Raw genomic sequence first — 25,067 nt, 5'->3', positions numbered from 1 at the left:
TGACTGTTTGGTGGAGTTGGGAGAGTGACTGGAGTGGGGGAAGGTGTGGAGAAAAGGGATTAGGTAATGGAAAGGTCCCAGCAGAACACTGGAATGTATGCTGAATTACTGAACAATAGGCCTTCTGCTCTCTTGAAACTGACACATGCAGGGACCCCTGCCTGAGCTCTGGACAGCAGCAGTGTGTATGGAAGTGCCCTTCTGTCCCTGAGCCCTCGAAGCTCTGTGTGGAGCAGACAGCCCTGGGGAGAGGGAGTTATGCAGAGGGGGCCGGCCAACTGCCAATGGAGTTGAATGGCTAATTTATATTTTTTAAAGGTGTGGACAATGGTAGGGAGAGGGGCAACTGGGGATAGTTTGTGTGGAAGGGGGAAGTCTGACATTAATCCATAAACTAATAGACAGTGAGGTCATCTTCTCCAGAGGCAGAAGAGGGAAATATTAAGGGAGCATAGAAGCATATGTCTTGATAGGGATTTTTTAAGGGACAATTTGAAAATAAGCGTGTGTGATTATGATCCAAGAAGCCACTCAAATGGTAAACCTATGTAAGCCATGTGATCTTATCACTGTTACCCTCCTCCTTGCTGAGTTTTACAACTCCAGGCAGAAGAAAGAGATAAGTAGTTGTGCACATGCATTCCTAAAGTTATACAGAAGCTATCCATGTGACTGCTGAGGGAAGATGCACAGTTACAGAAGAACAGAGAGCTCAAATGATGGTCATGTGCTGAAGGATGAAGAGCTAATAAAGTAGTCTCCATGCTTGCACAAATGAAGCAGTGGTTCTGTTCTTGTCAGCACCTTATATACTGTGACAGAGTCAGACCAGAAGAATATAAGAGAGTGCTGGAAGGCAGATACATCAGCCTTCAGAATGAGCAGACCCTTGTTCCCTGGATAGCCAAACAAAGGTGACTCCAGGCCAATTAAGACACCTGATGCCAATTAACCAGTTAAGGTGATTAGGCTAATGAGGACAGCTGGAACCAATCAAGGTCCCACTTATACTGTTTAAAAGCTCTCCTTCCAGTGCCCTCTAGGAGGCTGAGGTGAAAGGAGCTGGAGGAGAGGAAGCATTGCTGAATCCTGAGATAAGGGTGAAGCTAGGAAAAGGGGACCATGGGGGAAGTGGCCCAGGGAATCAAAGAGGTGTCAGTGGTGAAGGGAAAGCCACCAACATCTGCTAACATAAGGGTCCCTGGGCTGGAACTTGGAATAAAAGGCGGGCCCAGGTTCCCCCCCCCCCCCCCCCATGCTCTACAGAGATCCCCTGGAGAAGGGAGTCAGGACTCAGTCCAGGCAGGAGGTCAAAGTGCGCCTACCGAGCTATGGAGCAACAGAGACTGTGGGGTATTCCCCCTTCCCATCTCCCACACTGGCTGGTGATGAAAGTAACTCTATAGGCTGTCACTCTTGCCACTGCACTGAGAAAGGGAGGTCACATTGGGGCCTTATTGAGTTTCTGAGGCCACTGAAACTTCCCAGAAGTGCGGGACCCACCAATACAGGCTCAGGGCTTTGTCACAATACATATTTGTGTATAACATTAACATTATTAATGGAGTCAGTGCACTCCAGGGATATTTGTTATATAGCTAAAGTTCATGAGTATGGCCCACTGGCATATTTCATGTGACACAACAGTCTGTCTAAACGTGTAAGATTCCTTATTGTGTACCAGGCAAGATCTCAATGGGTTAAACCATTTGACACAGGTTAAGTAGGATGCATTTCTCCTATTCATCCAAAAGTCCAGCTGAACTTATTTTTCCCCCCAGAAAATCCTTCGAACAGTACTTAGTAGAAGAAGGTAGGTAAGTAGAAGGTACTAGGTAGAAGAAGCTGAAGAAGCTCTTTCTCATAGTAGGATACATGGTTTCAGAAGCAGTGGGGCTTGTGCTAGCAGGACATGGAAATCTTGAATATTCCATATCCGTATCTATAGTTGGAAATTCACTGTACATTAATAAAACTAAGCACAAAAAAATAAATCCACCCATGGCCAGATCAGTTAGGGAATCATGTTATTTGATTTTTAGTATTATCTAGGCATTGCATGATATGTTCTGAATTGTAGAAGTGCAGTATACTAATCTGGCATATTTTGAGACCAGTTAAAAGGAAAGAAGTTGAATAGGGCTTGGGTTAATGATTAGTCTAAAGGCATAAATGTCTGTTACCATTCTTAGATCTTTTATTCAAGTTCAGGTGAAAAATTAGACTTTACCAGGAAAGGACAGTTCCCATCCCCCAGTCTAGTGCAACTTATTATTTTCATAACAAAAATTATTGGTGGCCAAGCCCATTCACCTTGATGAGGTTTCTGAACAAAGGAATCCTGTCACACAAGATAATAGACCCACTTTATTTTAAGTTTCCAATAATTTCAAATTAATTTGCTATTCATAGAAACAGCACAGAATTAATTTGTCATTCATGTGCACCTGCCCATTCTTTTGACTTACACTTCATTTCAGTGTTGGTTACAAATCCGCCCTGTTTTACAGAGGGCCTGATTGTGGCTTTGTTGGGTGAGAATGCCACACACTTGGTCCTGGTTTATTAATTTCTAACCTTTTATTTGAACCAAAAGCTTGCCTTGTGATTACAATTACTATTAAAGTAAGGAATAACAGACATACCAAAAAAGATAGTGACTTTCTCCTGGCACGTAGGCAGGTCATGATTGATTTCTCCTATGGTAGTTTGATTACCCCTTACAATTTACCACATTTTGTACACATTCAAATTACATTTTCATTAATTCTCTTCCAATCACCATTAAGAATTATGAATATTACATATCTTGTGCAATTCTCCATATACATGCATAAACTTCAGTTGGCGTAACTTTTGCTGTCCTCGCTATTTTCATGTTGTTATTTCTCTTTTGTAGTTGGTTTGTTGCAACTGATCATGCACTAATAAAGCATGCTTAACCAGACCACTTTTACCCTTTGCTTTGCATAGGATCTTTTGCGACTTTCCTGTTTTTCTCGAATTGCCCTTTGGCAGTTCATTTTTGTGTATCTGTTGTCCTTCAATCTAAGCACATCCTGTGGTCAAAACATCCCCCTTTGTCTTATGCAATCTACCCACACCAGTTTTGTACTGCATGTATGAAGTGGCCATGGGCTTTTCCTGTAATTTTTTTTAAGGTACATTCTGATATACATGTGTATATACAAGGTTTAAATGTTTGCGTGAATAGAGATATCAAACTGAGCATAAGAAAACACTCCAAATACTAATGATATGGCCAATAAATCAATATTAAAAAGTTACAGTCAGAATTATTTACTGCATTAGATATTGTGTTTTCTGCAGTCCCATTCTAACACATCAAAAGATTTTATTGCATATACTCAGAATTCTTTATATAGTTGTACTGTCTGAATGACAACAGCCTGCATTTCAATACCGTTTGGTATGTGGGATCTCAAAGCCCCAAATGTTTACAACTATAATTGATTAAGCCTTACCAGACTCTGTGTTGTGGTGAACTATTACGATACTCGCTATACAACTGGGTAAAATGGGGCACAGAAGTTAATTGTTTGTTTTGCTTAATGTATCCAGCTTCTCAAGGGGAGAGCTAGGAAGAGATCAAGAGTCCTGACTCTCAGTCCATGCCTCTGTTCACTAAAACTTACTTTTCATAAATCTGAAAAATTACTGCTGCTGTCAACCATTAGAATGTTAATTTTGCTTTTAACTATGTGTAACCCACACACCTCCTGGGTGTGGTGTTCTGTCCCATCTAGTGGCACCGAGACCACTTAGAGAGAGAGAGAGAGCAAATGAGTCTGCTCTACAGCCTTAGCTAACAGTCAGTTGGCTTTTAGCTCATGCGGTAGAGGCGCATGCATTAAGTGTCAGAGGTCTGTCGGTGGTACATATGTACAGATTAGTCATATTGTAGCAGGGAATACGGTAAACAAACAATGTCCTTAAAGATGCAAACTCCTAAACTCAAGCCTTCCCCCCCACCCCCTTTATGTTCCCTTAAGGCCTGGCCGTGGACTGTATGGAATTGACAGCATGCCAGACCTGCGTAGAAAGAAAAGTTTTCCCATCGTTCGAGATGTGGTGAGTAACCTCTGATACCAAAAAACTATTGATTCATTGGAAAATTATCTCTAGCTCTTTCATGTAATGGCTACTGTGTTTGTGATTAACTGTGTACCCTGCAACTGTTATATGGAAAATAGGGTTTAGGAAGATGGATCTAGACCAGGGGTGGGCAAACTATGGCCCGGGGGCCAGATCCAGCCCGCCAGCCATTTTAATCCTGCCCTCGAGCTGCTGCTGGGGAGCGGGGACTGGGGCATGCCCCACTTCGGTGCTCCGGTGCTCCAGCCAGAGAGCAGGGTTGGGGGCCACTCCATGTGGTTCCCGGAAGCAGCGGCATGTCCTTCCTCCAGCTCCTACATGTAGGGGCAGCCAGGGGGCTCCTCTCTGCACGCTGCCCCCACCCCAAGCATCACCCCCTCAGCTCCTATTGAAACCGCAGCCAATGGGAGCTGTGGGGGTGGTGCCTCTGGACGGGGCAGTGCGCAGAGCTGCTTGGCTGCACCTCCGCATTGGAGCCGGAGGGGATACATGCTGTTGCTTCCAGGAGACACTTGAGGTAAGCGCCACCTGGAGCCTGCACCCCTGAGCCTCCCCCTGTGCCCCATCCCTGATCCCCCTCCTGCCCTACAAACCCCTTGATCCCAGCCCAGAGCACCCTCCTGCACCCCAAATTCCTCATCCCCAGTCCCACCCCAGAGCCTGCACCCCCAGTCGGAGCCCTTACCCCACCCCCGTGCACCCCAACCCCCTGCCCCAGCCCTGATCCCCCTCCTGCCCTCTGAACTCCTTGGTCCCAGCCCGGAGCACCCTCCTACACCCCAAACTCCTCATTCCCAGCCCCACCCCAGAGCCTGCACCCCCAGCCGGAGCCCTCCCCCGCCCCAGCCTGGAGCCTCCTGCCACACCCTGAACTCCTCATTTCTGGCCCCACCCGAGCCCTCACCCCCTCCTGCACCCCAACCCCAATTTTATGGGCATTCATGGCCCGCCATATAATTTCTATTTGGCTCTTGGGCCAAAACGTTTGCCTACCCATGATCTAGACCAAAGTAAGATCTGGTAATTATGAGTTACTAAATATGATTATATTTCACTTAATATCTACATTTGATTTGAGCTGAAATTATTAATAGAATCAGATAATACCTGAGCGTGCATCTGTGTGTACCATATGGGTAATAAACTATTCAACATAATGCCAAAATAGCTAATGAACACAGCTATTATTCAGTGCTTGGGATACTGATTTGTTTGACTTATTGTGCAAGTGAAAGAGGAAAAACAGACATGTTTTAAAATCCTATATTTAAAATGATTTAAAGATTTATCTATAGTTTTATTATAACATGATGGGATCTGTTACCTTAGCAACCCTTATTACTTAGCAATAGTAATCTAGGCAAAAAATCATGACAGCAAGGGGAAAAGAATTTTAATTCTGTGACCTCTGATTTATGGCGAGTTTAGTCGAGGTTAAGTAGAAATCTTTCAGCTCTGAACAATATTAATTGCTATTCAAGTTTCCTTGAAGAGCCTCATGAACAATTCCTCAAGTTTCATAAATGAGTGGCATCTGCTGAAATAAATGGGTTTAACAGTAGTTATTAAAAGGTTAACCTTAACCAAGTTACCACATTGTATTACTTCAGATACCACAGTTATTTTCTGTACTGGGAAATAACTGCACTATCTCAGATGTCACAAGAATGGTTTCTTTTAAAGCAGAATTATGTACCTTTTAATGAGGAATAATGATAATGACATATCGTGGACAATCCACTGTTGATTAAAATATATAGTCAATTGATTAACAACACTTATGGTTCATTATTAAAAATATTTAAGAGACCAAATAACCAAGCGTAGCCAAATTTATTGCTTAAAAACAAAGCAGTGCAATACAAAAAGTAGACAAACGTACCCTCCTTTTGGGAAGCAATTCTTATCTTGCAGCATATTCACCTTCCACAGGTCTGCTTCCAAGATACACCCTCAAGATCACCTGTATTTTTATAATAGGGTTTTTTGACAATTATAAACCCCTTTATATGCCATTGAAGATTCAACCCCCAATTCCAATTTGTTTCTCTTATACCATGGGGTACTCCACTTATCTTTTGTTTTGGACACAGTTTTCTAGGTACTAATCATTGAGAAGGCATCTCCTAAGCTTGTACCAAGGGCAGATCATGTATCTTGTCTTTTACAAGTCTCATATTCGCTAACGCCAAAAGCTATGTTTAGCTTTGTAGACTGGGATATCTATCTCTTGGTATAAGTGAGCAAAAGTGTTAACATCATTGCCCACATGCTGAATATATGGTGCACCCTATGCCTAACATATGTATTGGTTAGCACCACAAACCATGAATTGTTTACTAAAGAAATTCATGAAACATTTCAGTAAATCAGAAATGTGATGTATTGAAATCAGGAAAATTTAATGATTGAAATTCACAGGGGGAAAAAGTGAACTTTTTCAGATCAATGATAAAGTGACAGTAATATGCTCATCTCTGTCAGAGAAACCCAGTATCCTGGAGAATCAGCTTCAGAATGAACATGCTGTTTGAAAATACAGAGACAGTTGAAAATAACTAAGCTCTACCAAAAACATGGTGCTTCTACTATGTCACCAAAAACCGGATTCATCTTTTTTTAATTGAACATTAGATGATAGCTGCAGAGCTCTTTAAAAATATTTTCCTAGTGAAAGTTATCACTGCCAGCTCAGAAATGACTGTATCCCTTAGTAATGTGGTGGTTAAACTAATACCTGTCTTTTTTTATTACTATTGTAAATAACTGTATGCATAAATGTCACTCATGTGCCTACAAACAGGAAAAAATGAATTATGGAATATCAGATGGGGAATGAAAGAATGCCATTAAGTATTTTTACATGTGTCAATATGATTATCTGTGAATCCTTCAGAAATGTGGAAATAATAATGCTAGAAATGCTTGCTGCTCAGCTGCTTTGACACTGATCAATGTACATATCGTTGTTTGACAGCTTTCAGATAGTAAATCTCCCTAATTATTAATACTCTCTCTAATTTCTTCCATATCACCACTGGATTTGTAAGGCTATGGTAAGTGCTTTTATACCAGTGAATGTTCTGAAATGTCATAGTCTAAAGGATTTCACAATTGTCACATTTCATGCTGACCTTTAATTGCAAATTAGAAATGCTGCTTTATGAGCAAGATGTTAATCCTAAATGAGGATATGGTTTATGAAAGTAGCCATCTGTTGAATAATAATTTTAAAATTACTAGAAATTAAAATATGTACGTATCCTTTTTAAAAAGTGTTTAAATTAAAAAGCTTCCAGTTACAAATGGAAACAAGCAGATAACTTAAGGCCCAATCCTGCCAGGCACAGAGCACCTTCTCATGTGGTATATAGGATCTTTAATGGAAGTTGAGTATGTTCAGCACCTTGAAATTGACGTTGATTTAAATTGATTTTGAATTATTTGGACAATTTGGAAAAAACTTGTTTTTCCAAAATAAATCAACTTTCTGTGCAGTGTAGCAAGAGCTATGCTGCGTATTTGATATTACATCATGTAGAAAATCTGTTTTTTCCAGGCCCTATTTCTGGGGAATCTCCCCATCTGCTTTCCCAGTCTCTGCACCTTCTCTTTTGTCCCCACTGGAAAACACAGTGTTGGCTTAGAATGAACAGCAAGTAAGATGTAATAAGAGAATTCTGCCTGAGTAATCAATCTCAAATGGCTTGTTTTCGGCCGCGCAACACTTCCCATTATTAAAACCCTGTTTTTCAGTTGCTCGTAACTTTATCAACTTTTAGCTATTTGGGCTGAAATTTTCCATGCTGGGTGTCTACCTCAGGCTGTATATTTTTGAAAAAATTCAGCCAAATTCATTCAGTCGCTTACAAAAACAAGGCTAGGAAAAAATGTTATTTTGCCCAGGTTACAAAATTCTGGCGACTTTTTTTTTTTTTGAGAAGTCTCCAAACTTTGAAGCAAGGAATTGCACTTTGGCAGGAGGATGGCTTTTATGCCAGTGATATGGTTTTTGTAGTCCCTGAGCAAACCCGTCCCCAAATGTGGTCAAGTTTATAAGATTTTAAAAAATTCCAGATTGCACATGCTCATTAGAGACTTGCTAGAGCTTCACAGCTAAATTCCCCCAAAATTCTGTTTCAACTGGGCATGCTCCAGCTTGGGACTGAATAGGACTTTCCTTTAAATTGTAGCTCTGGGTTGCCGTGGTCTGGGCCCTGGACTGGCCCTGGAACCAAGAGCAGGTAGTCTTAATTCTGGCATTTCCTGATATTTGAGTGTTTCACTTTGCAAACTTGATAATGTTCTTTTAACAGAGAGTGTGTGTGTGTGTATGTAATATTGTATTGTAAATCATTTTGTAGAAATTCAGAAAAATGGAAATTTACTTTACTTTAGCAATATCCTGTATATAAATGTCATTTTATTTCTCTATAAAGTATCACAGTGTAAAAACCAACATTCTTATCCAGGGGCTTCAATCATTTTTTATATATTTGATCCTTCCTTTGCGATCACTGAGGTAATATACCTTTTCATTGACATCACTTAACTAGAAAATATAACTGATATAAACTCTTGGAATCTGAGGTCTTTGCTCTCATTTACAGTTAGAAGCTCCTTTACACAGCAGTATAAAGGGGCCTTGGGATAAATGTGAATCAGGACCTGAAACTATATAACAAATCTCTCACAGGGTTTTAGTTTCCATTTTTACTCTTCAAAACTGAGATGAGCTTTTACAGCTTATGATGGGTTAGACTCACTTTCCATGAATTACTTTGCAGCCTTGTGTTTATTTTTGGTCTGTTAGCATGAATCTTTCACACAAAGCATGAAGCCCTTTGGTGGGAAAAAAAAAGTCCAGATTAGTTGCCAAGATAGGCTGGTAGACGTAGATTGAATACCATCTGTATATATAAGTATCAACTAGCCCCTAATCACCATATTATCTGAATGCTCTTAAGTATTTTTAAAATAGAGATAACTATAACAGTCTCTTACACACCCTGTCTCCCTTCTCAGACTGTGGCATAATATCCTCTTATAACCTTTAATGAGGGAGGCCCTTTGACTGGACAGCAGGGAATACAAAACATAAATGTAGTAGGGAGGAGGCTCCCCCTTTCCCCCCCCCCCCAACACCGTCTTTGATTCTCTGCTTAACTATTGGCTAGGCAATGGGGAATGAAGCCAGCTGATTGGGTGCTGTTTGCCCTCCCCTCACTATTTAAACTAAACCCAGGCTTTTCTAAACCTCTTACCCTGGCCTCCCTCTCCTTAGTTGTAAATGAGGAGTTGTGTTGCTTATGATACTACAGGTCTGACCAATTACTCTTTTTAGGGATAAGGAAGGAATTTTACCTGTTTGATGTTCCTATAACGCTGTTATGATTACTGACTGGTTATAACTTGTGACCAGTGTCCGGTGACCAGTGGCTAAAAGAGCCAACTGCCAGAGGTAAATGAGACTCAGGATGGCACAGCTGGACCTTGCACATGGTGGGAAAGAGCTGGAAGTCTTTCAGGACTGAAGTTTCCCCCACCCAATCTTGTGACCCTTTACGTTTCTCTGTTGTCTGTTCATGCAGGTGATGATTTGAGTGATCTTTTGAGAAATTTGGGAGTCATTGCTGGTTACATTGACTTAAAGAAGATTATACAGTGTAAATTTCATACATATGTGAATTTAATTTCTTCCTTGTTTCTTGCTATTTGGGTGTCTCCCTTCATATACTTAAGGTCACTTGGTTAAGCGTTGACGTAGCATGAGTATGATACCAGAATGTTGGGTGAAACTTTTTTGATATAAAATTATTAATTCTTTATACTGTGGGACGGTTCTGATTTCTTAGGGAGAATTCCAGGTGTATTGATAAATCAGCATAAACCACAGGACTTGACTGAAACAATAGTCCATTGTCACCTTTTTTTATATAAATTTCTCTCCCATAAAAAAACCCCACATTTGTAGCAGCAAAACAGCAATGATAGTAGGATAGATATATCAAGATTTAAGACACTTATCAAACCAAGTGGGCCAGATCTCAGCTCATACTGACATAGTGACTTTGACTCCAGTGGAATAACACTAGTGTACAAAACCTAAGGTCTGGCCCTGTTTCCATATTACCTTGGAGTGCGATTATTTCACTTTCCGAGAGTATTCCTTAATTATTCATAAAGTAATTTAGGAAATCCTCTTCATATTAGCTTGTTAAATATTTAAAGAAAATCATATACTTCTTATATCTGCTTTATTGAAAAAATAAAATTTGAGATAAAGTGGAAAAAACAATGATTGTGATTAAATTAGTTCATTTCATACCTGTGTATTGCAGAACTTAAGAATTAGTTGTGAGTACATGGTGGTGGAGGTATTGGTAAAAACTTCCTTTTCTTGCTTTCATTCCCTTGTTGGACCTACCTTAATATTCAAGATGACCTCTGATGATGAAAAGGTCACACTCGGATGTCTGTGCTGCAGAAACAGATGGCAAGGGAGAATGAACTTTATTACAGTGGCTCTGAGTAGTAATGCTTTCATTAAAGCTGAGTTGCCATTTTCGTTCTCACCCTGGTTTCTGGGTTTAATACCAAAGCCCTGTCAAATGCTTCAAGATCAGGCATCAACTTTTTTTTTTTTAATAGAAAAATCGTAGGAAGGAGTTAAGTAAATTTGGGTGCCAGTTTGTTTTTTCAGGTGCTTTTTCCCTGTGCCGTAGAGCACGCACACACACACACGCACATATATATTGCAAACCACTAACCCAGGAACTTATCCTTGCAACAAAGCCCGTTGCCAACTGTGCCCACATATCTATTCAGGGGACACCATCACAGGGCCTAATAACATCAGCCACACTATCAGAGGCTCGTTCACCTGCGCATCCACCAATGTGATATATGCCATCATGTGCCAGCAATGCCCCTCTGCCATGTACATTGGTCAAACTGGACAGTCTCTACGTAAAAGAATAAATGGACACAAATCAGATGTCAAGAATTATAACATTCATAAACCAGTCGGAGAACACTTCAATCTCTCTGGTCACGCAATCACAGACATGAAGGTCGCGATCTTAAAACAAAAAAACTTCAAATCCAGACTCCAGCGAGAAACTGCTGAATTGGAATTCATTTGCAAATTGGATACTATTAATTTAGGCTTAAATAGAGACTGGGAGTGGCTAAGTCATTATGCAAGGTAGCCTGTGTCCTCTTGTTTTTTCCTACCCCCCCCCCCAGATGTTCTGGTTTAACTTGGATTTAAACTTGGAGAGTGGTCAGTTTGGATGAGCTATTACCAGCAGGAGAGTGAGTTTGTGTGTGTATGGGGGTGGGGGGATGTGAGAAAACCTGGATTTGTGCAGGAAATAGCCCAACTTGATTGTCATGCACATTGTGTAAAGAGTTGTCACTTTGGATGGGCTATCACCAGCAGGAGAGTGAATTTGTGTGGGGGGGTGGAGGGTGAGAAAACCTGGATTTATGCTGGAAATGGCCCACCTGATGATCACTTTAGATAAGCTATTACCAGCAGGACAGTGGGGTGGGAGGAGGTATTGTTTCATATTCTCTGTGTATATATAAAGTCTGCTGCAGTTTCCACGGTATGCATCCGATGAAGTGAGCTGTAGCTCACGAAAGCTTATGCTCAAATAAATTGGTTAGTCTCTAAGGTGCCACAAGTACTCCTTTTCTTTTTGCGAATACAGACTAACACGGCTGTTACTCTGAAACATTGCAAAGAATATAATTCAGATCTCCAAAGAAGTACATAAATTACCTTTTAATAGTTGAAACAGAACCTGTTTTGAAACTAGTTAGCTATTAAATGATGAAAACTAGCCTGTGGAGAACCTACTTTTGGTCACTTTCCCCTCGGCGTGAGTGCCCTGAAGAAACCTTTAAATTACCTAATAAAATATGGTTTGCTGATTGCTGAACAGCTACTCACATTTTTCTAGCTTTGAATTTTCTCTTTTCAGTTTTAATAGTCTAAAGCTTTATTCACAAGGCAAGCCAGATGTATTTTATTTTCTGACAATAATTGCATCTTTCCAAGCTGTTTTGGAGCTACTTCCACCACACCACATGTTATTACATAATATTCTTGTTTATCTGCACTTTAAACTTCAGATGGACCAAATCCTCCTTTATGATATTGGGACATATGTTAAGAGTGATACAAGTATTATAGTAAAGTTATTTAGTAAGGTAGTGTGTTGGTTGCCTATCTTCTCTCATTGGTCTGTGATACTTTTGGGCAATGGTATCTCTGTGTATTATTTTACTACATATGGGACCAAATCATGAAGATTTTACCCAAGACTTCTCTCTGAAGCTAGAAATTTCATGGCAGAATCAAATGTGGAAATGTTCACATACAGATTGTAATTGAATCCCATGTTAAATCGAGTAACACATTAATATTTGACAATAGCTGAGAATAATAAACAAACTAGGGAAATGCAACATCGATGGAGTTACTATAAAGTGGGTGCATAAGTGGTTGGAAAACCATTCTCAGAGATTAGTTATCAGTGGTTCACAATCATGCTGGAAGGGTATAATGAGTGGGGTCCCGCAGGGATCAGTTCTGGGTCGGTTCTGTTCAATATCTTTATCCAGTGATTTAGATAATGGCATAGAGAGTACACTTATAAAGTTTGCGGGTGATACCAAGTTGGGAGGGGTTGCAAGTGCTTTGGAGGATAGGATTATAATTCAAAGAATGATCTGGACAAACTGGAGAAATGGTCTGAAGTAACTAGGATGAAATTTAATAAGGACAAATACAAAGTACTCCATTTAGGAAGGAACAATCAATTGCACACATACACAATGGGAAATGCCGGCCTAGGAAGGTGTACAGCAGAAAGGGACCTGGGGATCATAGTGGACCACAAGCTAAATAAGAGTCAACAGTGTAACACTGTTGCAAAAAAAAGCAAACATCATTCTAGGACATATTAGCAGGAGTGTTATAAGCAAGACATGAGAAGTAATTCTTCCGCTCTACTCTGTGCTGATTAGACCTCAGCTGGATTATTGTGTCCAGTTCTGGGCACCACATTTCAGGAAAAGATGTGGACAAATTGGAGAAACTCCAGAGAAGAGCAACAAAAATGATTAAATGTCGAGAAAACATGACCTATGAGGAAAGATGGAAAAAAATGGGCTTGTTTAGTCTGGAAAAGAGAAGAATGAGAAGCGATATGACAACAGTTTTCAAGTACATTAAAAGTTTCTGACTAGGAGGAGAGAGAAGAATTGTTTTCTTAACCTCTGAGGATAATACAAGAAACAAAGGGTTTAAATTGAAGCAATGGAGGTTTAGATTGGACATTCGGAAAAATCTTCCTAACTGTCAGAGTGGTTAAGCACTGGAATAAATTGCCTATGGAGATAGTGAAATCTCCATCATTGGAGATTTTTTAAAGCGCAGGTTAGGCAAACACCTGTCAGGGATGGTCTAGATAATACTTAGCCTTGCCATGAGTGAAGGGGGCTGGTCTAGATGACCTCTCAAGGTCCCCTCTAGTCCTACGATTCTATGAATTTTGGCTAATAGGAACACTTACTAAGTTACTGTACATTGAGTTCAGAAAGAAAGGGGATGGTGGTAATACCATATCTGAAAGCATGACATCCATTAAAGTTGATGAGGGAAGTAGCTTGGCCAAAATCACTTGCAACTTAAATGGTCAAGTAAGTAAAACATCAGGTATGAGTAATTAGGTCAGGGCCAAAGCGATGTAACTCACACTGATTTGACAATCCGTTGGGTCTGAGAAGCAAGTGTACTTTATATATTCAGAGTGGGAGGGGTAATATATCACTGTGCTTACCTACATGCCTCCAGCTTTCATCCAGACCACACCACACGATCCATTGTCTATAGCCAAGCTCTACGATACAACCACATTTGCTCCTACCCCTCAGACAGAGACAAACACCTACAAGATCTCTATCAAGCGTTCTTACAATACAGTACCCACCTGCTGAAGTGAAGAAACAGATTGACAGAGCCAGAAAAGTACCCAGAAGTTACCTACTACAGGACAAGCCCAACAAAGAAAATAACAGAACGCCACTAGCCATCACCTTCAGCCCCCAACTAAAACCTCTCCAATGCATCATCAAGGATCTACAACCTTTCCTGAAGGACGACCCATCACTCTCACAGATCTTGGAAGACAGGCCAGTCCTTGCTTACAGACAGCCCCCCAACCTGAAGCAAATACCAGCAACCACGCACCACACAACAAAACCACTAACCCAGGAACCTATCCTTGAAATAAAGCCCATTGCCAACTGTGTCCACATATCTATTCGGGGACACCATCATAGGGCCTAATCACATCAGCCACACTATCAGAGGCTTGTTCACCTGCACATCTACCAATGTGATATACGCCATCATGTGCCAGCAATACCCCTCTGCTATGTACATTGGTCAAACTGGACAGTCTCTACGTAAAAGAATAAATGGACACAAATCAGATGTCAAGAATTATAACATTCAAAAACCAGTTGGAGAACACTTCAATTTCTTTGGGCACTCGATTACAGACCTAAAAGTGGCAATTCTTCAACAAAAAAACTTCAAAAACAGACTCCAGCGAGAGACTGCTGAATTGGAATTAATTTGCAGACTGGATACAATTAATTTAGGCTTGAATAGAGACTGGGAGTGGATGGGTCATTACACAAAGTAAAACTATTTCCCCATGTTTATACGCCTCCCTCCCCCCCGCTGTTCCTCAGACGTTCTTGTCAACTGCTGGAAATAGCCCACCTTGATTATCACTACAAAAGGTCTCCCCCTCCACCCGCTTTCCTGCTGGTAATAGCTCACCTTACCTGATCACTCTTGTTACAGTGTGTATGGTAACACCCATTGTTTCATGTTCTCCATGTATATAAATCTCCCCACTGTATTTTCCACTGCATGCATCCGATGAAGTGAGCTGTAGCTCACCAAAGCTTATGCTCAAATAAATTTGTTAGTCTCTAAGGTGCCACAAGTACTCCTTTTCTTTTTGTGGATACAAACTAACACGGTTGCTACTCTGAAATATAGCAGGAAAAGTAATTAGCTGGTAGGTGTCAGATAAAACATGCTTCTCTACTTTAACATTGACCCACATCATGCCCAGTACTTTCATGGGTCAAATTAAGCCCTGGTATGAGAGGAAACTATTCCCATTTGCTTTCTTCCCAATCCCTTATAGCTGAGTTGAATTTGGCCCAGCAGAATGCTGAATTAGTGCAAATTATACTCATTTTACACACACACCGAGCCAGTTACTTTAGCTACTGGGAGGGAGACTTCAGAGCATCTATCACAGTGGGGAGAGGTTATAATATCTGGAAAAAGAAGGAAGCAGAGGGCCTGAGAGCTAAGAGGAAATGGAGGGAAGAATGAGATAAGGGGTTTTTTTAACTGATGAGGGAAAGCTTGGATCCATGGGGGAGGAACTATCTCTCTCTCTCATGAGTATGTGTACATGTGGGTTTATACACCAATCTACAATGTTGTGAATCTTTTTCTTGTTCCTTGCTTAATTATGGCAAGGCCTGTCTACTAGGTACCTGCAAATGTTCTGGTATTTCATCTTGTCTTTAGGTGAATGCTTCAGAACCTTTGCTAAGGACCTTCCCACTACCCTTGTTGTTAATTTCACATTTCTGTAGTATAATTCTTGTGGGCCTAGTGCACTGTCAACTTTTAATATTTTTAATTGCCTAATTATCTGCTCTGTTGCAATGGCAAAGCCTCTGAACGTCTCACATTGCTCTCCAAGAAAATATATCTAAGTTCTTTGAAAGCTGCCTTCCGCTTATAGTGGGAATATCCATTTAGGCCCCAGGCACTGCCATTTTCTCCTGCCCCTCAAGGCCACAGCTGTCCTGTTGTAGGCATACTTGCTTTTTATGTATTTCAATAACTTCCCAGTGATCACAGATAATTATTTTAATTCCATTTACTCTTGTTACCTTTTTTGTTAAATACTTTGACTCTATTATTTTTAGTCCCTCCCCCAAACAGTTTACAATCGGAGGCTCCAGTCCTGCAACTAATATCATCTGCCTATGTGTGAGGCCTCATTGACTTCAATGGAGCTCTACATTGGCGTTCCAGGACACCCACATGCTATCAGTTGCAGAACTGAGTCCTAAACAGACAAAAGGTGGATGGAAAGGGATGCACCGTGCAAGCCGAGTGATTGGCAAACCTCATATAAATTCCATGGTTGTGTTGTGTTTGTGTTTGTTTTGTTTGTTAGGGGTGGGTATTTATTTTGAGATTTATTTACATACCTACATGAAATGTATAATGGGCCAGGTGTGGGGCAAAAAGGAAAGGCAGGAGGGGATTAATTAATAAGAAACACCTAAAATAACATTGCAGACATTGTGAGGTAGGGGGCATAGAAGAGAAAAGAAGCAGGCAGAAAGGGTGAGGAGGAATATGGAGATCAGTGAGATTGCGATTGACAGCAAAAGATTTGTGAGGAGGAAACACAGCCAATCAATAGAGGGGAAAGAATATCTGTACCAATTGAAGGAGAGGGAGTCTGAGGTATCACCGCTGTCCAGAGGCTGCTAGAATAAGTTACTGGCATCTTCCTGGCTAGAGGACGGGTGGGGCGGCAGGGCCCATCTGCCCCTAGATAGTGATGGTGCTCTCAGAGGAGGCATGATTGCAAAGGTCCAGCAGGCAATGGGAAAATGGGGGTCCTGGCTGCACTTCAGCTCTCTTCTCCACCAACCCATGTGTTCCAGGAGGTTGCAAGTGTCTTTAAACTTCACTGCTGTCTTAGTTGTCCAACAGACCTCTTTCCTTTATGTCATCACAACAGGCAGCTTTAGTCACCCCCATGACTTTTCATTGAACATTTTAATTGTTGTTTAATTCTAATCCCAACATGCTTCCCATCACTACTTTTCAGAGTTTCTGCTATTATAACATCTTGTATAATTGTTTTTATTATTTAAGACCTGAGGCCAAAATCAGAGGTGATGTATAAGTTGCTCATTAGTCTGGGGGTGGGGATAACGGGGAATGCGCAAGTGAGTATAAGACTAGGTTGTTGTAACTTACATACCAAGGAGCTGAGAGAAGGTATAAAAAAAAGCACAAGTTAAAATAGATGGTGTCCTACTTTAACTAATACTTTCATACACCTTCTGCTAGTTGCTTTTTCTTCTATGCCCTTCTCTCTCAGAATTTAGCATGCAAATAACACCTGCATAGATTCCTGTACCCTGAGTGGACCAAATTCACAGATGGTAATGGTAAGATGCAAGTTGGTATTTGGACGTGAGTGTACGAGAGTCTGGTGATCTAACTTACATACCAAGGGTGCTAGACAAAAGGTGTATATTAGACCCACTTATTTGGATGTGCCTCTTAATTTGGCTTCAGGTCTGATATCAGCTATGTTAGTTGATGCGCATATAGAGATCAAACCAATTCTTTATTACCTCCTTCTAGTTTTTCTTTCCATATATAGGCCATTAAAATTTCTCAGTATGAGGACTCTTGGCCATTTCATGCTTTCAAAACATTTTTTCTATCAGTTTATATCCTAACTGTTGTTCATGATGTATAGCATATCCTTTTCTTTCCTACTTCTCTTATATCCAGGCCATTGCCAAATCCTGCTGTGTCTTTCTCCACAGCATTTCCATTATTCATCCCTTCCTTTCCATTCCTTCTGCCAAGATGATAGTCCATGCTCTGGTAATGTGTTGTCTTGGCCTATTCCTCACTTCTTGATTTCAGCACTGGTCCCCACCCCAACCCCCCCAACCCCTCCAGCCCCTCCCCACTCCTGCCGCCCTTCATTCCCTGTCTACTCAATTGCAGAGCTCTCTATAACTCTCTCTCTGACCCCATCTTCTCCTCCATCCCCCCCTCTGCATTCCACACATGCTTTTTCTCCTGAATATGCCCTTTGTCTCCTTTGGCCAGTCCAGAATTCCTGCTGCTCTGTATGTTGGATCAGTATCCTGGTCTTAACAGAGGACATACTCCTTCCATGGAGCAAGTCTAATAACTTTTAGAGGAAAACTAGTTTTTTTTTTCTACCTCCTATCCCTATTGATGCTCCCACTGCTCACTCCTCTTCTTATGAAGTTCTTCCCATTTGCTCCCCCTCTTTTTGAGGCTCCAGCTGCTAAAAAAAGAAAAACATACTCATTGCTGATTCTTTCATGTCTGGCCACATGGTTCCCACCTCCTAGGGTCTGGCCAGGACTCTCACTGCCTCCTTTCAAAAAATATCCTAAAAGGCCACCTGCTCCATGAATCATTCCATCTTCAAGGTTTCTACTCTATTCTATATTTGTTCTCTATTGTAGGATATTAATGACTTTTTGTGCTTTTTATAGTATGTCTACACCAGAAAGAAAGACCCACAGCAGTGAGTCTCAGAGACTGGGTCAGGTGATTTGGGCTGCACTGCAGGGCTAAAAATAGCAGTGTAGACATTCAGGCTCAGGCTGGAGCCCAGGTTCTGAAACCCAGCCCAAGCCTGAATGTCTACACTGCTATTTTTAGCCCTATAGCAGGAGCCCCGTGAGCCCAAGTCAGTTGACCCAGGCTCTGAGACTTGTTACCACAGAGTTTGTCTTGCTGTATAGACACATCCTGAGACTGTAAGTTCTTCATAGCAGGCCTGTCTACTTGTTGAATGCTCCTTTAGTACAGCACAACATATTCTGACAGTGCTTCATAAATAAAATTAATCCCTATAATAACTTTGCTCACTGAAATCTTGCTAAGCTCTGTTCATTAGGACTCTTCACTTTTGCTCCTTTCTCACAAATCCCTCTTGATCAGGATATGCAGGAAAACGAGGACAGACAGAGGAATGGTTTAAAGCAGGCTGTTATTAACTTAACATTGGGGAAGGGCACTCTCTCTGCCCTGGGTCCCTCTGACGCATCTAAGTGGGTCACAGAGTCATAGAGTTAAAGGGACCACTAGATCTGTGATCTCCCATCTACTCTACTTACCACCCACACACTAAATCCAACAACTGAAATTAGATCAAAGTATTACAGCCCACAGAAAACTTAGACTATTATGTGCCAGAGGCGGAGAATAGGAGGGACAGAAGTGCACAAATGCTCAAGGCCCCTGCAATGTCAGGAAATGGATTAAGTCAGATACACCCAAATAATCCTGGCAAATGACTCACATGCGGCACAGGGAGGTGAAAAAACATCCAGGTCACTGTTGATCTGACTTGGGGGAAAGTTCCTTCCCATCCCCACATGCAGCAATCAGTCAGACCCTGAGCACATGAGCAAAAACCAGCCAGACAAGCTCCCAGCGCCACCTCAGAGGGCTGTCTCTCACTGTCCAGTGTCCCATTTCCAGCCATGGCAATCTCTGGTGCTTCCGAGGAAGAAGACGAAATCCCCTCAGAATACTTGAGGCAGGAGGGCAAATTCCTTCCTGACCCCTGTAGTGGGCTGGCTGCAGTCCTGAAACATGCTTTCAGGAACATAAGACATAAACCACAAGTGAGCCCCAGGGCTATTGACCCTGCTCCCATCATACACTTGTACTTATACATTCGTCCAGCTCTTTCATAAAACAAATTAAGTTGTTTGGCCGCAACAGCTGTTCCAGAACCTCACCCCCTGATGGTTGGAAACCTAATTTTCAGCACAGAGTTACAGGGTTTCTACGATATAACTCATAAATCTGTTACCCCTGCAAGGCCTTTTATCCACACTGGCCACTAGAGGTGTCAGCAATTAATTTGGTTGGACCCCAACCTCCATTATGACTTGAGGCACAGTTCTGAGCAAGGGATAATAGGTTAACTGTGCAACTCCTGGAGTAGGCCTGGGAGAGTTTGTGCCTCACAGATACCCCATTAAAGCAAATTCCCTCCTTGCTTCCCTTTTTTTCTCTAATAGCAAATAACACCACTCCCTATACTGGCTCATCTGCACTGGCTGGTGCATTGTTGCAGGTCATAGTAAACATTCCATCCACTCGCTGCCCTACATGCTCACAGCTGAGGTTCTTACTCTCCTTACACTCCTGCACTAATGCATAATCCAAGTCACTGTCTAGCCCAAAATGAGTAGCACCACATATTGTGAAATGAAAAGCAGTGTCTTGTTTTGTAAGCAGACGAGACTTAAAGGTTAGCGGTCACAACTATGAAGGGAACTTTCTGCAAGCAACTTAGCGTAACTGACCACTCTCCGGGCTTTAAAAAAAGAAATCCTGCTAGCAAACCAACAAAATACGTGTATTTAGCCTGCTAATTCCTGTCTGAGTCCTTTATACTCTGGAGCTCCATTGGCTACCAGTGGAAGTTGTTGCCTGCCCACACATAGCTTCATAACAAATTTTGGCTACTCTTTCTCTTCTCTGATTTGTCAGCCCACAGTATGAAGCGTTGTCACAGTAAGTTTGAAAAGCAAAACCTGGGAGATATTTAAATCGTCCCTATCATAAACATTCTATTTTATCAGCTTCACCAGCACACACATTTTCAATGTGCCCTATTTATAGAAATAAAAGAGAGAGATGGCAACAGACAGGCAGACCGAATTATTTAGTTATTAATGACTAGCTAAGAAAATTAATTGAATGAATCTCACAGGTTAGGTAAATTGCTGAGAGTTTAAGAAATAAAAAAGATTGCTTGGCTCATCTGTTAACTGTAATAGGATAGTGATGAAGCAAATCAAATATTTCCATGCCAAGGTCTTTTTCTTACACCATAATTAGTTTCACAAGATTAATATTTTTATATCTCTCTGCAAGTTTAATTATTATCGAGGGAAACTTGTTGAAAATTGGATGACTAGACCAGCAGGAGAAAGTAAACATTTAAAAAGTTAAAATGAACAGTCTTAATGTACAAAAATCCATTTCAAATTATCTCTAAGTTCAAAATTAAACTGGAAAGAATCTCAAGTTTTCACTCCAGCCAAAACTTCATGGGCCAGCTCCTCAGCTGGTGTAAATTGGTGTGCTTGTGGTCCAATATGTGGTCACCAAAACATATAGTGTAGTAGGCACAATGGTTTAAATTAAGGAGCTCAGAGGGAAAAATATTTCCTGGAATTTCTGCAAAAATGAATTATAGAGACCGAGCAGGCAGCAACGTGAACATCCCAATCAGGGCAATAGACTTGAGGGTCTGTGAGGGCTCTGAGGGCTCTAATTGTTCATCCTTAACACACTAGCCCACAAGAAAAGAGGTGCATGACAAGGCAGAGGCTGGGTAAGAGAAGCGAAGTGATAGAAGCCTTCAGACACTCCTGGAATGATTTACTTTGACTGGGAAGGGAATGCTTTAGCTCAGCTTCCGTGGTAACAATATTTTACAGTGATGCAAGGGTATTACTGCTGGGATTTTGTGTAGTGGAATAAATCCTGTATATTCCCCCAAGAATGAAAGGGGCCTTCTGGCTCTAGGACTGATACAGTTCTACTACACAATAGTGCCGGCAGTATTTGTGGAGGCTGTGTGTGCTGCCTAATACCTCACAAGGCTTATTTCTGTGGTTAATTGTTAAGGACCCATTTTAGGTGATCACAATAGCAATAAAGAATGCACCCAGGCACTGGGATAGCATGTAGCCACCTTGTTTTTTATATAAAAGATTTTGTTTGTTTGTTTGTTTTACCTGCTTTTGCATGTGCCGTTTTGGAGCTGATGGGTAGAAGTAAGCCACATCAGCAATCAGCAAGGTCTTAAGTGCAAATCTTTACTGGCTTACTACTGCCAGGTGCTGAGCACCCTTAATGCCCATTTTACCCATTGGAATGCACTCACGGAAGTGCTCAGTGTGATGCAGAATGGATCCCTACCATAACTCCAGATAAGTTACCATAAATCAAACCAAACATGACACCAGACACTCCCCCTACCCGGGTTTCATCCCAGTCTTCAGAACCCAGCAGCCATTCTTATAGCCTCTATTCTGAATAGCTGGCCAAAGAGAGAGGAAGAAGGGAGATAGAGTTAATCCTTTCCTAGCTGAAGAGCATTTTCACTCTACCCTGACCCTTTCAGAATGCTGAGTGAATATTGTTGGCTTCTTTGATAAAGACTTATTTTCTTTTTCTGTCATAAAGTTTTCTGCAGCATCTTTTGGGAAAGGGAAATATTTCTCACACACACACAAATGTTAAAAATGGTCAGTGACTTAAAAAAAGAATGATTCAGGCTGGCAACTTGAATTCTAAGCCCAGTGCAAAATAATCTCCAAATTGCTGCAGACGTGTCCTGCTACCACATTAGTGCAGGATGCCTGTCCTTGTAGCATATGAATTTGCTTGGCAAAGCGGAAAAATAGAGACAGCCTGTGGGTTAAAAAAACTGAGCCGTAAAACCCTGAATAACAGGTTTTATATTAGGAGTGGCAGTTCGGCTAGGCACTGCCAATAGAAACAATAATGATTGTTGGAAAGTGTGCTTCCATTATGTACTGTAACATTAAAAGTTCTGTGCAGTAAACAATAACTGAAATTTATTCATCACTTTGTTACAATTTTGCTTAAACTCACATAGAATAACATTATCAACCCCTCTTTTTTCCATTAAATTCTATAGTTAGTATTACAGGTGTATTTGATAACTTTTTTTGTGTTCACTTTAAACAGACACTTGCTGCCCGAAAGTCTGGTATATCCCTGGCCATGGTTATCCGGACTTCCATAAACAATGAAGAAATGGTAAGTGCTTTACAGTGGAAGTTGTGTTCATTTAAATAATGAAGAAACTTTGATAGAGCTATTTGAACATCTATTATTAATGTTATGCAAAAGATAATGATGTTGAAAATTTTGTTTCGTCTTGACTGGGCATTTTGATAGTATTGCTGTTTATTTATTTATATATTTTCTGGAAGCACCAAGATGTTCTTCCCTATACAAGTGCCCTGTGTTGCTATGTGCTTTACAAACATATAGAAAGACATGGTCCCAAAAGCAAATTTTACAGTCTAAGAAAAAAACAGCCAGCAAATCTCAAAAGTAAGGGACATCTAAATGTACTGTTTGTCTCATACAAACCCAGGGCTTTTTGCCTTCATTAGAGCAAAATAAATAAGAAATGCTAAATTAGGCTCTTAGGATCGTATATTTATCTTAAAATAATAAATGGCCCGTTATTTTAGACTTCGTAATATGTAGTTTGGTCTAATATATTGCTTCTTAATATATTGGTCTAAGCATCTGGTATGGAAAACCTGGATTCCTTGAACAATTGGTTCAAACCTCTTCAGAAGTCATTCAGTCCTTTGTCATTCCAGGATAGAATAAACTGATTTCGTGCCATTTACTATGTGGGGACTTTTAGATGAGACAATTAAAAAAAAAAAAAAACCCAAGGTCCTGTCTGATATGACAGGACAATATTGATCTTTTATTCTTTTTCATAAGAGCAGAGATTGATTCTAAACTTCTAAATTTTCCCTTCCCCCTCTGCTATGCAACCTGGCTAGTTAAGCAGCCTGGCTTGTTCTTACAGGATAAAAGGTGTTACATAAATGTAAGAAAAGGAGGACTTGTGGCACCTTAGAGACTAACAAATTTATTTGAACATAAGCTTTCGTGAAAGCTTATGCTCAAGTAAATGTGTTTTAGTCTCTAAGGTGCCACAAGTACTCCTTTTCTTTTTGAGAATACAGACTAACAGGGCTGCTACTCTGAAACCTGTCATAAATGTAAGAGATTATTATCTCTAAGAGTTTTTGTTTGGTCTGTCTTTCTGAATCATTCCAGTCTGGCATTTAACCCGTATGTATATTTTTGCAGATTTAGAGCAGTGGGGGGGAAAAGCCTGGGTTGATTTAATTTGGTCTGTCATGACTCTCACTTGAAATGGGTCATGAGAGACATTTTTATTTTATAAAACATTTATTTTATGTGCATTCTGTTTATGGGAAACTGTCCTTTTAAAGATGTTTAACAGTGCTATAAACAGGATTTTGACAAGTGCCTACTGCCTTTCCATGCCTGTTACACTTTGTTATGTCATAGTTTACCCATTGGATTAGATTGCAAGGACCACGTGTAATTTTTCACTACTGATAGGCATCTAGCAGCCTTTTGGTTACAATAAAAATAATCACCAATAATAAGAAGTGTAGTGGTATATGGTGGACTAGAATAATTATTTCCCACATAAACTTACAGTGACAATCACATTCTGATAATCTGGCCATAACCATTTCCCACCAGTATTTTGCAAAAGAGGGTTGTTTTAGTCAAGAACACAATAGATGTCATTCTCTCCATGGAGATTTGAAGTGTAATGCGAGTAATTTTGCCTGGCTAAACCTAGCATGATTAAACAGAAGCACTAATTTGAGGGATAAAGGGCACTCATGTGACTCCCCCCCAGTTACCAGTCCAAACATATTCTTCTTTGATTTATTCTCCTTTGAGAAAATGAAACACATTGCATTTTCTTATAATGTAGTTAGGCTCCACAGTGGACATGCTGCAGGTAGAAAAGTGGAGAGGTTGCTAGTGGGCTACATCTTGATATTGAAGACCTTCAAAGGAGGCCCCGTAATTTGACTGGAGATGGTGTGGTGCCATGGGTAATCATAAAGGAATAAGCTGGTAGTGTTCAAAAATAGAATACTGAAGTGGAAAACAACTAGTGTTTAAAATTATCCTTTTCAATAAAAGCAGCAGTTACCTTGTGCTGCAGTCTCAAAATAGCAACAAAGGTTGATAGGGCAAAAACAAAGTATGGAATCGTAAAAAAACCGACAGGCACAGAAAAATATAATTTACATAAACCAAAATACATCACACAGCTAGTACAAAATACACATGTTTTTCTGTTATTTATTTCATATGATTATGAAAATAGCTGGCCACATTTACAAAATTTAAAAGCAATCCATATGTATTACTAACAGATGCCCACGAAAAGACAATT

The 25,067-nt window shown here is 40.6% G+C and overlaps 1 protein-coding gene across 4 annotated transcripts in view; it reads left to right on the top strand.

Moving 5' to 3' along the window:
• The window catches only part of UNC13C (unc-13 homolog C), a 433,277-nt gene that overhangs the window by 103,131 nt on the left and 305,079 nt on the right, over nucleotides 1-25,067 (top strand). For all 4 annotated transcript variants that reach the window (XM_073303829.1, XM_073303827.2, XM_073303826.2 and 1 more), the window contains exons 5-6: nucleotides 4,014-4,092; nucleotides 22,775-22,846. In XM_073303829.1, the coding sequence (XP_073159930.1) occupies nucleotides 4,014-4,092; nucleotides 22,775-22,846 (151 nt within the window). The remainder of the gene's footprint in view (nucleotides 1-4,013; nucleotides 4,093-22,774; nucleotides 22,847-25,067) is intronic.

The sequence above is a fragment of the Lepidochelys kempii genome, chromosome 10 (genome assembly GCF_965140285.1).
Source record: "Lepidochelys kempii isolate rLepKem1 chromosome 10, rLepKem1.hap1, whole genome shotgun sequence".
Taxonomy (NCBI): domain Eukaryota; kingdom Metazoa; phylum Chordata; order Testudines; family Cheloniidae; genus Lepidochelys; species Lepidochelys kempii.
The sequence above is the reverse complement of the archived record's forward strand: the minus strand, read 5'-3'. Positions and strand labels throughout refer to the sequence as shown.